The sequence below is a fragment of the Molossus molossus genome, unplaced genomic scaffold (genome assembly GCF_014108415.1).
Source record: "Molossus molossus isolate mMolMol1 unplaced genomic scaffold, mMolMol1.p scaffold_m16_p_12, whole genome shotgun sequence".
NCBI lineage: Eukaryota > Metazoa > Chordata > Mammalia > Chiroptera > Molossidae > Molossus > Molossus molossus.
Genome location: NW_023425347.1, coordinates 12443576 through 12457601, shown reverse-complemented (window position 1 = coordinate 12457601; position 14026 = coordinate 12443576). Strand labels below are relative to the sequence as shown.

At 37.4% G+C, this 14026-nt stretch overlaps 1 protein-coding gene and 1 pseudogene across 1 annotated transcript in view; one reads left to right on the top strand and one right to left on the bottom strand.

Annotated features, from left to right (window-relative positions):
* Nucleotides 1-14026, top strand: part of CAGE1 (cancer antigen 1) — a 39348-nt gene that overhangs the window by 9606 nt on the left and 15716 nt on the right. Inside the window, exons 5-9 of the mRNA XM_036257038.1 lie at nucleotides 415-1473; nucleotides 4291-4440; nucleotides 6351-6461; nucleotides 9506-9586; nucleotides 9815-9922. Of these exons, the coding sequence (XP_036112931.1) occupies nucleotides 415-1473; nucleotides 4291-4440; nucleotides 6351-6461; nucleotides 9506-9586; nucleotides 9815-9922 (1509 nt within the window). The remainder of the gene's footprint in view (nucleotides 1-414; nucleotides 1474-4290; nucleotides 4441-6350; nucleotides 6462-9505; nucleotides 9587-9814; nucleotides 9923-14026) is intronic.
* LOC118626969 lies at nucleotides 11003-11345 on the bottom strand (annotated as a pseudogene).

Here is a 14026-nt window from a genome sequence, read left to right as displayed (position 1 = left end):
GATGTTCACAAGAGTCATTGCACAATAAAGTAATAGTTTAATGAGGAATAAAAAAGTATTTAAAGGAGGCCTCACAGACTGTAGGGTAATTGATAAATTTGTTTTAAGTCATGTGAAGTCAAAGAAAGTGTGTCATATGTGTCCAGAAAAGTTTGCATAAAAGAAAATGGTGAGAGTATCAAAGTTTAATTTTTCTTTTGTAAAAGTAAATGTGATACATATTTAGGTACTATACATACATTTAGAAATGAATACTTATCTATTTTTATTAAGTAGGTGTCATTGGAAGTAGATATTACAGCTGTTATTTTATAGCTAAGGAAAACAAACTAAGAATCTGCAATTCAAGGTCCCCTCAGACTTCAAAGTTCAAGGTAATCCTACTCTTTCACACTTATTTACTATAATTTACAGGTTTCAGTTTCTTCAAAAGCGACACAGAATTCTGGGGAGATTCCTGAGATGTCAGTCAATCACCAAGAGGAAGTCGCAGTGGAGGACATGGAGAGTCCAGATATTGTGTCAACTCATTCTCCTGCAGGCATTTCTTGGAGTGGTGCAACATCTTGGGAGGACTGCAAGGCACCTGACATAGAGCAAAACTTGGGAAACTTACAACCTCTGGAAGAGGATATGGCTTTAAATGAAATCTTACAGAAATTAAAACATACTAACAAAAAGCAGCAAATTCTGATCCAAAATCTGCAGTGTACTAACATGTATTTAAAGAAGAAGGTTGAAGAACTACAGGTGAAGACTAACAAGCAGCAAGTGTTTGTTGATATCATAGATAAGCTAAAGGGAAATATCGAAGCATTAATTGAAGACAAATACAGAGTAATGCTAGAGAAGAATGAAACCGACAAGACATTGCAGAATTTGCATGACATTTTAACTAACACCCAAAAACATCTTCAGGAATCTAGGAACGAAAAGGAAACCTTACAGGTAGAGCTGAAGAGGATCAAGGGAAATTATGTTTGTCTACAGGAAAGGTACATGACTGAAATGCAAGAAAAAAACAAAACTGTTTGTCAGAACATAGAGATGGGCAAAGCCTTAAGCAAGAAAGAAGAAGAGGTAGAGAGGCTGCAGCAACTCAAAGGAGACTTGGAAAACACCACCACTTCTGCTTTGGACTTACTGAAAAGGGAAAAAGAGACCCGAGAACAAGAGTTTCTGTCTTTACAGGAAGAATTTCAGAAACGTGAAAAGGAAAACCTGGAAGAAAGACAGAAACTGAAATGTAGACTTGAGAAATTGGTAGCTCAATTTAAAAATGTGCAGTTTGTATCTGAAAGTGAAAGGGCTAAGAATACAAAACTTCAGCAGCAGATCAACGAAGTAAAAAACAAAAATACGAAACGTCAGCAGCAGGTTGCAAGGAGTGAGGAGCAAAATTATGTCCCTAAATTTGAGCTAGCTCAGTTAAAGGAGCACTTAGAGGAAGTAATGAAGTCAGATGTCACAAAGGTACTGTCACATTCAAAATTTCTAATGCAGAATTTCAGGAGTTTCTAATAGCCTGGCGATGCATATTTAGGCATGACACTTACACAGATTTTTTTTTGCAGAAAGAATTATTAACCAAAAAAGAGAGATAGAATGGAAAATGCACTACAGGTTTGGAGAAGTTTCTTTGGTTGTTGGGTAGTCACATTAAAGAACAGCCATTTCTGGCCTCTTGTAATTATTTTGGTAAAGATGAAAATTACCATGGTAATTTTTGTGGATACCTCTGACCAGTCAACTGAAGCATCCTTTGAGAAAGGATTTTTCTATGTGGGGATCTCAGTCTTTTCATACCATGTCTGCCTATTCAACAATAAAAGTAAATAATATAATTGCATATTTGTTTTATTTTTTTATTTTATTTATTTATTTATTTATTTATTTATTTATTTATTTATTTATTTATTTTAATCCTCATTCGAGGACATTTTTCCATTTTTTGTACAGACAGAGTGGGAGGGAGAGAGAGGAAGAGAGAGAGAGGGAAACATCGATGTGAAAGGGACACATCGAGTGGCTGCCACCCGCATGACCAACCAGGGCCGGGGACAAACTGCAACCGAGGTACATGCCCTTAGCGGGAACTGAACCCGGGTCTCTCCAGACCGCAGGTGGACGCTCTAACCGCTGAGCCAAACTGGCCAGGGCTGCATATTTGTTTTACATGGTAAAATAAACCTATATTATATCACATTAATTTTGTAAAAGTATAAACATTTTTAGTGAGATACAGTCGATACAGAACATTATATTAGTTTCAGGTGTACAACATAATGATTCAATATTGTGTACATTACAAAATGATCACCACAGTAAGTCCAGTTAACATCAGTTAAAACAGCATGGGAGCCTCATATCAATATTTTTGGAGGGGCTATAATTTGGTATACGGTGCAATTAAAATGGGTTTTTTGACAGTCACGAACCTGGAAGCATGACCTGGAAGTGATAATTCCACAAGGTAGGGCATGTCTATTTCAGTTTTATAGGCCTGCCTTAAAATATTTATAGTACAAATCTTATTAAATCTGACTACTTAGAAAGAAGGCTAATCTGCTCTGGCCGGTTTGGCTCAGCGCTTGGAGCATCGGCCTGTGGCCCAGAGAGACCTGGGTTCGGTTCCCGCTAAAGGCATATACCTTGGTTTCATTTTGTCCTTGGCCCTGGTTGGTTGTGTGGGTGGCAGCCGCTACTCGATGTGTCCCTTTCACGTCGATGTTTCTCTCTCTCTCTTCTTCTCTTGCCCTCCCACTGTATCTGAACAAAAAAAATGGAAAAACGTCCTCGGGTGAGGATAAAAAAAAAGAAAGAAGACTAATCTAAACAAGAAAAAATGTATATGTTTATTTTTATTTTTGTTATAACTTGAACTGAGCTGATATGTTGCCTTGAAGATGACCTGAGTGGACTCTTTCATGAATCTGTAGTCAGTACACATGTGTATTGTTTATTTATTTTTTTAATCCTGAGGACATTTTTGCATTTATCTTCAGGTAGAGTGGGAAGGAGAGAGTGGGGAAGAGAGAGAGAGAAACACCAATGTGAGAGAGACACACACCCACACGACCCCAACGGGTGGGGACAAACTGCAACCGAGGTACATGCCCTTAGCAGGAACCAAACCCAGGACTCTCTGGTCCGCAGGCCAACGCTCTAACCACTGAGCCAAACCGACCAGGGCTGATTCTACTATTTTTAATGATTCTTAGGAAAACATTTTCTCTGTTTAAAAAATTTTTTCTCTGTAATCTTTTCTCCAGAAAGAAGGAAGGATTATCTAAGCCACTGGTTCTCAAACTTTAGCTTTCATCAACATCAGGTGAAAATGCAGATTGTTGGGCCCACCCCAGAGTTTCTGATTCAGTAGGTGTGTGGTGGGGCCTGAGAATGTGCATTTGTAACAAGATCCTAGGCCTCGCTGATGCTGCTGGTCCATGGATCACACTTTGAGAACCAGTAACCTAAGCAACGATGACCTTAAGTTTAGCTGCTAACTAAATCATGACAAATTTTAAATTGGTATACTGAATGAATTAGAGTAACTATACAGAAGTTTATCACAGTAGATGTTTCTTTCTTAAGCTTTCTTTTAAAAAACAGTAAAATTTTTTGTTTTATCTTGACTGATCAATTTCTTCAACATCCCCAAATCAGTCTTATTCTGCTCTTAGTTTTGCTTTTTATTAACTCTAGGTCTGTTTTCTTAAAGTGTGGTCTGGGTGTGTCTGTGAGGTCACAAATATTTTCATAGTCATTATGAAGACATTACTGCCTTTTTCACTCTCATTCTTTCACAAGGATACAGTGGAGTTCTCCAGAAACGAACTGATGTGATGCAATTGTTTCCATGGCTGGCACATGGGGAGCAAATATGAGAATCCATCTGTCTTCCATTAAGCCAGAATTTAAAATATTCATAAGAAATGCAACAGACTCACTCTTTTCACTAATTTTTTTTTGTTTTGGAAATGTGGTCATTTTTTAAAAATTGTTATTTATATTGACACAATAGATTTGTTATTTAAAAGTAAACAAATATTTTTAAATGTTCTCACTTTTAATTTCTAATACAATAAATATTAATGGATATAACTTACATAACCAAATGTTTGTGAAGTCCTTAATACTTTTTAAGAGTATAAAGGGATCCTGAGAATCAAAAAGTTTGAGAACCAACATTCAGAGTTTTTAGAAGTGGTATTTTATTCAGCATTTTACTTTGAAAGTAATCCAAATTCTTTGTCTTTATTGTGACAAATATGAATTGTGTACACGCAGGATGCAAAGATGATACATTCTGATTTGTTCCTGAATTGCTCACCTTGTGAAGAAGAAAGCCTGAATCCCCTAGATGTGAAAAGGACTTCTCAGCAGGCCTTCAAAATTCACTATCTTCTGGCTCAGTTGGCAAGACTTCTCACATGCCAGGTAATACAATTAAAAAAAATTTTTTTTATTGGGAGGGGGAAGAAGTAGCAACGTTAGACTTAAACTGAAAGAGGCAATGTGAGATGACAGAACTAAGTTATGAAAGAAAATAATGGAAGACAAAATAGAGACCCATAAACCAACCAATCAGCCTTTCCTTCCTCCCACTACTTCTTTCTGTTTACCTTTCTTCGGTATCTGATTCCCACAAGTCTATCGAATGGTAACATTAGTACTTCCCATGTTTCAGGAAAAGTCTTTCAGAGCAGTAATCTTACACTCTGGGTCAGTCTGCTCCCAGGGATGTGATTGTTCACATTAATGAGCTGTTTGGCCAACTAAAAATATAGCTTTGGGGCAGGGGAGGGCAGTATGGAGCTGTGTACATTAGTAGAATGAAAAATGAAGTTAATGTCAGGTAAGTTTGAATTCTGGCTTCACCACTTCCTGGCTGTGTGACTTGGCCAAGTAACTTTACCTTTCTCAGTCTTAGTTTCCTCATCGTAAATAGGGAAATGATACTTGTTGCTGCCCTGGGAGCTTACAAGCACTACATTTAATAAGAGAACATATTAAAGGACATGACAGTTTAAAGTTTCTCAAATTACCCAGCTCTCTCTCTCTTCCATTTTCCTTCTATTATTGTACTTTTTTTTTTTTAATCTTAAGTGCATTCATCTGAGCCAAAGTTTGGTGGCATAGGTTTGTGATGTTCCTAAATCCAGCCTTATTTCTGTTTTGTTTTAGCTAAAATTTGTTGAACACTAAAATTTATTAAATGCTAGACACTGAGCTAAGCGTTTTATGCAGAGATCACGAAGTGGTGGCCCACAGACTGCATCTACCTAAAGTTTTGTTTTTAAATATTAGAATCTGATTGTGGCACAAACTCTTCTTGGCTACAGACCTTTTCACTCCACCTTGCCCTTCAGACATTTGCTTACTCACTGTATTTGCTTGGTTTTCTTCCATCTCACTGGTAGCTACTGTTATTTCTTGATCTTATTTGCTGGCTGATGCTTCTCTACCAGATCTCTCAATAATGAAGTATAGATATTCTTAGTCGATCTCATTCCATGCCAAAAAAAAAAAAACCCAACTATATTTGCTTATTCTGTGTCTCCCACCCACCCCACAACATAAGCCTTCAAGATTAGAAACTAGGTATGTTTTATGTCCTGTACCTAATACAGGTTAAGTTCCTAAAAGGCACTCAACAAATGTTAGCTGACTTCTCAACCTGTCCTTAAAGCCGTTTAAGTTTACTGTTTCTGCTTTTCATGGATTATCTCTTACACCATTCTTTATATTATCAGGCTGCTTTTTTTTTTTTTTTTTCAAATATGGAAAAACAAACAAGTCTTAGAATAGTTAAACTTCTTGTCCAAAGTCTCACATACGATAAAGTGACAGAACTCTGGCAGAAATCTCCCAGGCAGTCTCCAGTGCGTGCACTTTAGACCCTTGGGTTATTTTGGTACAGAATTCTGGGTACCCTGGAAATATTTAGAGTTTCAGTATTGTTGAGGATGTCTGATTATTTTGGTTTCAGTTATAATATTTTGTCTAAAATTTGGATTTGAAAACTCACTAGGTTAAGATGGGGCTATATGTATGAATGCATGAACATGAATAGTTTTATAAATGAGTATTAATCTCCCAATGATTATATAAATCTGTCCCAGTAACAATTTATATACAAGTGTAAATTTATATGAATTCTTTTCATACTAACCCTTTATTGAATATCTTATGATGAGTAATTGAAGAATTGAGGTCAATATTATTTTACCTCCTTTGGTATGGTCACTTATTTTGGGAGGGAAATTTGTTTCATTTGTGTTTTTTCCTTCCTTCTTTTAGCTTTACTGAAAAAATTTTAATCAAGCTTCTCAAACTGTTGTCTTTAGGACATCAGCAATCCCGATGCTGAACATGTCAAAGAGAGTGAGAAAGTTAGCGATACAATGCTACAAAAATTGAAGAGCTTTCATCTTAAAAAGAAAAATTTAGATGAAGAGGTACTGTATGTATTCTTCGTTCTAAAAATTGTACCACCCAGGCTGGGTAGCTCAGTTGGTTAGAGCATCGTCCCAATACATCAAGGTTGCAGGTTCGATCCTCAGTAAGGGTATTTACATGAATCAACCAATGAGTGCGTAAACAAGTGGAACAACAAATATCTCTCTCCCTCTCCCTCCTCTCTCTTTCTCAAATCAATAAATTTTAAAACATTTTTTAAATAATAAAAATAGCCCTGGCTGTTTGACTCAGTTGTCCCCTACACCCAAAAGGTTGCAAGTTCAATTCCTGGTCTGATCCCAGTCTGTGCAAATGAGAGAGGCAACTGATCAATGTTTCTCACATCAATGCCTGGCCTCTCGCTCTCTGTCTCTCTCTCAATTCAATACAAACATATCCTTGGGTGAGGATTAAAAAAATAAAAACTAATAAAAATAAAAATAGTACCATTTTTAGTGAAAAAATAGTCAAAATAAAAGGTAACATAAATATGTAAAGAAAGACCTAAATTTTGGATTTTTTTTTAAAGAATTGATTTTGCAGACCAGATTAGCTTTACTATGGCCCTCACTAAGAAGATATATTGTTCAACATTTGACTTGTTTTATGATGTAAGTCTATATTACACAGTCTTATCATCTGCCAAAATATTGATATTATTTTCTCACTTTTACATGGCATTACTGATTCCTGAAAAACAGTGTATTTTGACATTTCTATAGTGATTTCGAAGTTTATCACTTGAAATATGGGCAAACTGAAAATAAATCATTTTATTTCTCATGTGGGACAAGAGTAAAGGAAGAGGTTCCTGAAATTTCTTCAATTTTTTTTTTTGATGTAGTACTACAGAGATTGGAAAATAAAATTAAGAGAGTTAGATAGGGAAGATAGTAACAGGATGTTAACTTGTGTAGTTTTTAATCTAAAAGGAATACAAAGATGACAAATTTATCTGGCTAAAGGAATAAAAACAAATTCAAATAAGGGATCTTGGATCATTGTAACAAATTTAGTCCTGTATTTTCAGGAAACTACTTCTCTGAACTGAGGTGGATAGAAGATGTGTTGCAGGTTCCCTGGGGGATCTCTATGTGTCCTAGCTAACCTGTAGAGAAAAGGATCAAGGAACAAACAGGCATAGAAATGACTGGCCTCCACTTCTTAAACCAGACCACTTGAGGGTTGGAGCAGGATGGTACAAAAAATATAATTTCAGTCCTAGCCGGTTTGGCTCAGCGGTTAGAGCATCGGCCTGCGGTCCGGAGAGACCCGGGTTCGGTTCCTGCTAAGGGCGTGTACCTTGGTTGCAGTTTGTCCCCGGCCCTGGTTGGTCGTGCGGGTGGCAGCCACTCGATGTGTCCCTTTCACATTGATGTTTCTCTCTCTCTCTCTCTTCCTCTCTCTCCCTCCCACTCGATCTGTACAAAAAATGGAAAAATGTCCTCGGGTGAGGATAAAAAAAATAAATAATTTCAGCCCTGGCCAGTTCGGCTCAGCAGTTAGAGTGTTGGCCCGCAGACCAGAGAGACCTGGGTTCAGTTACCGCTAAGGGCACATACCTCGGTTGCAGTTTGTCCCTGGCCCCAGTTGGGGTTGTGTGGGTGGCAGCCAGTCGATGTGTCTCTCTCACATTGATGTCTCTCTCTCTTCCTCCCTCTGTCCCTTCCGCTCTATCTGAAAATAAATGCAAAAATGTCCTTGGATGAGGATAAAAAAAATACACACACACACACACACACACACGTATAATTTCAGATATTTGTTTTTGGTAAATTTCTGTGTAATTCCTGAAATATTGGCAGATGAGATTATGATGTCTGTGATTTGATTCAGTGAAGGGGGCAGAAAGAGAAGGAGGTTGTTGGGAACATAAATGACACAAGATTGGCCATTAGCTAGTAGTAGTTGAGGCTGGGTGATAATTACATGGTGGTTTGTTAAAGTTTTTTCTCTACTTTTAAGAAATACTGGAAATTGTTCATGATAAAAAATATTCTGTGCAGCACATTTTACTTCACTGATATTTGGAGAAGTGTGGATATTAAGATGTATTGTTATACTGAAGGAACAAATGAACAAATAAAATTATTATAAATTGCATCTAGAAAAAGTTGGCTTTTTTTTCTTTACAGAGGAATTTTAATAGTCTAACTGTAAAAACAATGGAATATTAGAATAAGCTCCCTGGAGATCCCAAGCCCATCTTTAGTTTCAGTGATTCACTAGGACTCAAGGCCTCGTCATAGTGTACTCACCACTGTGATGTATTATTGCAGTGAGAGGACACAGAGCAAAATCAGCAAAGGGAAAAGGCACATAGGGCAAAGTCTAGAGGAAACAAGAGTCAAGCTTTCAAGAGTCCTCTCCCGTGGAGTCTCACAGAATGGGCTTCAGTCCCCCAGCAGCGAGCTGTGACAACACGTGTCAAGTGTTGCCTACCAGGGGAGCCCATTTGAGACCTAGTGCCCAGGGGGCTCTTCACATTGGTACCTTCTGCGTAGCACAATGCAAAATTACAGACCCCCAGATGGAAAGAGGTATTCAGCATAAACCACATTCTTTGTTAGGCACAATGAGCCATTCATATCTGGGAATGATGGTAACCCTCCCACAATCCAAGTTCCCAGATACAGTCAGGGGGCAGCCTGGCTAGCAGGCCTTTCTAGAGATAGCAGCCTCGGGCCTGCTGTGTGAACTCTTTTCTGGATAAGAGCTGTAAAAACAAAACAAACAAACAAAACAGTGTATCTTTTGGTGACCAGAGATTGGATTGGTTTGATTTTTTTTTTTTTTTTTTAATTTTTCATTTTAAAGAGAAAAAACATTTATGTGAGAGAGAAACATCGATTGGCTGCCTCCTGCACGCCCCCTACTGGGGATCGAGCCCGCAACCAGGAATCAAACTGGTGGTTTCTCAGTTCATAGGACGAAGCTCAATCCACTGAGCAACATCGGCCAGGCAATGATTTTATTATAAATGTTGTAGAATGTAGTTTTATTTCCTCTCATTCTCTGAAATATAAAATACTTTTTTTCTTAGCTACAGAAACATAAAGACAGAATCGCAACTTTTAGAGAGTTAATTGCTAATGAAAAAGCATTTCAAGATCAGGTTATTAACGTGAGTTTAACATTTACTATGTACTGTCTAACATACAAAAATGAAATTTCACATGTTTATATTCTTTTGGTATATTTTTAAAAATCCTTCCAGCTTTAAGTTCTATACCTACTTCTATTATCCTAGCCACCGAAAATCTCTTTGATTTTTTCACTAATAAAGTATTTATTTTCAAATGCTCAAAGGTGGGTGAAAGTATTGGAAGTAAGCACAAATTTTTAATCTCAGGTTACCGACTTTGATTCAAATGAAGCCAAGAATGTCAAAGATGCACCTACCCTGTTGGGAGTCAAACTGGATAGGTACCACAGTCTAAATGAAGAGCTTACTATCTTGGTAAGAAAAGTTTTTGTTGTTTTGCTATCATTTTTGAAACATAATACCATTTTATTAATAAGTTTAAGAAATTATCAGCCTACAAAAATACTTGTTCATTAAAATGGTTACACACTGGCATTATGGCAGTATTATTCACCCACAAAGTATAGAATTGAAATTTGCATGTTTAGGTTTTGAAATTTTACATAATGTCCCATCTGATTTTTGTTAAGACTATTCCAAATAATTTCTTTGAAAATGTAGAAATCAAAAGATATGTGCAATTTTTCATAGTGAATGAAATATGTTTACATTGTTGCATATGCTACCACCATTCTTATAGCAATAGCTGTTTACAACAACCACGATTAAGGGTGCTTAGAGAAACACCACTCATAGTTTACTGTAAATAGCATCTAAAAATAAAGCTATCACCACCAAAAGAAATGGTCATTATATAACTTAATGGACATGTTAGCTAATGGAATGGTGGTAATCATTTTGCAGTATATATATCAAATCAACAAATTGTATACCTTATACTTATATGTTATGTGCCAATTATACCTCAGTAAAGCTGGAAAAAATAAAGGCAGATAAAACAAGAAAAATATGTTAGAAGAAAATGAAAATATGATATTGGAGGCTAGTTACAGAGTTACAATCCAGTTGGATCCCACTATAATGAAAAGGTGGTTAATTGACATAATTTATTTTATTGCTTTTTATTTAGAGAGAGAGGAAAGGAGAGAGAGATAGAAACATCAGTGTGAGAGAGAAACATCAATCAGCTGCCTCCTGCACGCCCCCTACTGGGGTTCGAGGCCACAACCCGGCATGTGCCCTGACTAGGAATCAAAGTGGGACCTCTCAGTCCTTTGGATGACGCTCAATCCACTGAGCCACACTGGCAGGGCAACATAATTTATTTTTAATAGTAGTTAGTGAAAGAAGTCTATCATATTTCTAAATTATTAAAAATAACCACACATACTAAATTTATAACATACCCATTTATCTTTTTTTTTTCTTTTTGAAGTATAATTTCTGTTTTGTTTTCTTCCAGAGAATATTTCTTCAGTCCTTGGGATTTAGCTCTTACATGGGCTCTGATGGAGGTCGTGGGGCAGCGCCCACAAGTCTAAATCAGGGCGGGGGTGTTCAGTCCTTCCAGGCTCCAGCAGGATTCCTGACTACCTTGCTGTGAATGGCACAACTCACACAGTAATGTAGTTTCACATATAGCTTGGAAAGCACATAGGCCTTGAAGACACTCGCTTCAGAAATGTCCCCAAGGTCTGTGGCCTTTACATTGTTTCGAATGAGGAACTTCTTAATGGCCTGGTCCTTGGGCAGCATCGGGCACAGTTGGTGCAGCTAATAGGCTGCACATGGCCGTGGCCCTTTTGTCACAACCATTGTTTTTTCTTTTCTTGGTCATCTTGGAAAAGAGTAACCAAGAGAGCCCCATTCATCTTTAAAAGAAGAAAAAGTGCCCTGGCTGGTTTGGCTCAGCAGTTAGATCATTGGTCTGCAGACCAAAGAGTGGCAGGTTCAATTCTGGTCAAGGGCACATACCTCGGTTGTGGTTCATCCCCAGCCCTGGTCGGGGTCGTGCGGGAGGCAACCAGTCAATATGTCCCTCCCTCTTTCTCTTTCTCTCTCCCTCTCTCTCTCCCTCCCTCCCACTCTATCTGAAGGTAAATAGAAAAATATCCTCGAGTGAGGATTAAAAAAGTAATACTAATAATAAATAAAAGAAAAAAAGTCCATTTCTGTGAAGGCTTAAAGGTTTCTTCTTTTCTAATTCATTGATTTTTTTCATTAAATAATTATTAACTTCTCACAAAAGGTTAAGAAACACTAGTCGTTATGGAGATAGAGCGCTAAATCAAACAAAGCCCCTGCTTCTAAGGAATCTAGGCAAGAAGATAAAATACTTAAATAATTATTTACAAAGAGTAAAGGAAATGTTTCTTAAAAAGATATACAGTGACTAGCATCTAAGAGAGGAAGTGTGGAATGACTGGAGTTTGGGGAAGAATAGACGACGTTCAAGGTGGAGAATCGTGGAAGACTCTGTGAAGGGGATGGATCTGGGCCTTGAAAACTAGTAAAATTTCAGCATAGGTATATAAGAGGAGATCACGCTGTCATGCATTAAGAGTTCTATGCTTCAGATGTAAAAGAGGACGAAAGTGGACCTTCATCTTCCCAGCACTGGGAAGCTGGAATGAGAAAAAGGACACATTGGAGTGTCAGACAAACTGTGTCACTTTAAAAATGTGCTGCAGTCTCTCTTGCACAAACAATATCTCAGAAAAAAACAAATAATTGGTGAGGGACAGTTCTTCATCACAGAATGTAAACTACTGAAAACGAAAGCAAAGATACACTTATAAAATTATAGTATGCACCCCTGAATAAAATAAGGAATCTAGGCAATTATAATGGCTGCTAAAACCTTTAAATTTAGCAACCATTAAGACTTATAGGGAGCATTTAATGAATGGATCAGACTAACAAACACCTGAGCCTGCTGATCAATCTCAACCCCACTAGAAGTGAGACAAGAAGACCTGGGCCCCCTGACGTGATACAGGAGGACACACACAGCATCTCTGAGGTAGTCTCCAAACAGGTGGGTCTGAAAGCCAGCTGCTAGACCTAGCTACCAGTTGACAGTGGATAAAGAAATATTAGCTTGGCCGGTTTGGCTCAGCGGTTAGAGCATCGGCCTGCGATCCAGAGAGACCTGGGGATACACCACATAAAAAATTTGAAGGGTAAACCACGTGGTCTTATCAGTAGATGTAGAAAAAGATTTGATAAAACCCAGCACCCATTTATGATAAAAACTCTAAGCAAAGTGGGAATAGAGGGAACATACCTCAACATAATAAAGGCCATGTATGACAAACCCACAGCCAACATCATACTCAATGGCAAAAACTACAAGCTCTCCTCTTAAGATCAGGAACAAGACAGGGATGTTTGTTTTCACCATTCTAATTCAACATAGTATTAGAAGTCCTAGCCACAACAATCAGACAAGAAGAAGAAATAAAAGGCATCCAAACTGAAAAAGAAGTAAAACTGTCATGATTCACAGATGACATGATATTGTATATAGAGAGCCATAAAGATTCCACCAACAAACTACTAGAACTGAAAAATGAATTCAATAGAGTAGCAGTATACAAAATAAATATCCAGAAATCAGTTGCATTTTTAGACACTTATAATGATCTATTATCAGAAAGGGAATCTAAAGAAAAATCCCATTCACAATTGCTTCAAGAAGAATAAATACCTAGGAATAAATTTAAACAAGGAAGTAAATTTCTGTACTTGGAAAGTTATAAGACACTGAAGAAAGAAATTGAGGATGAGAGAAATAAGTGAAAGCATATACAATGTTCATGCGTAGGAAGAATTAACATCATTAAAATGTCCGTACTACTCAAAGCAGTCTATAGATTCAACACAAATTCCTATCAAGATATCAATGGAATCTCAGCCATCACACATAGCAGAATTTTCACTGATGCATCACCCAAGGCAAGAGAAACAAAGGAACAAATTAATAAATGGGGCTATATTAAACTAAAAATCTTCTGCACAGCAAAAGGAACCAGCATCACAATGAAAAGGGAACCCACTCTATGGAAGAACATATTTGCCAATGATACATCGAATAAGAGGTTAATTTCCAAAATATATAAAGTACTCATACAACTGAATACAAAAAGACAGACAATCCAATTAATAATTGGGAGGAAGACCTGAATAGACAGTTCTCCTAATAGGATATACAAATGGCCAAGAGACATAGGAAAGTGTGCTCAATGTCACTAATCATCAGAGACATGCAAATTAAAATGACTGAGGTATTACCTCACACCTGCCAGAATGGTGACCAACAAATGATCAAACAAGTTCTGGTGAGGGTGTGGAGAAAAGGGTACTTATACACTGCCGGTGGGAATGCAGACTGGTGCAGCCACTATGGAACACAGTATAGTGTTTCCTTAAAGAATTTAAAATGGAACTGCCATTTGACCCATTGATCCCACTTCTCAGAATATATCCTAAGAAGCCTGAAACACCAATCAGAAATAA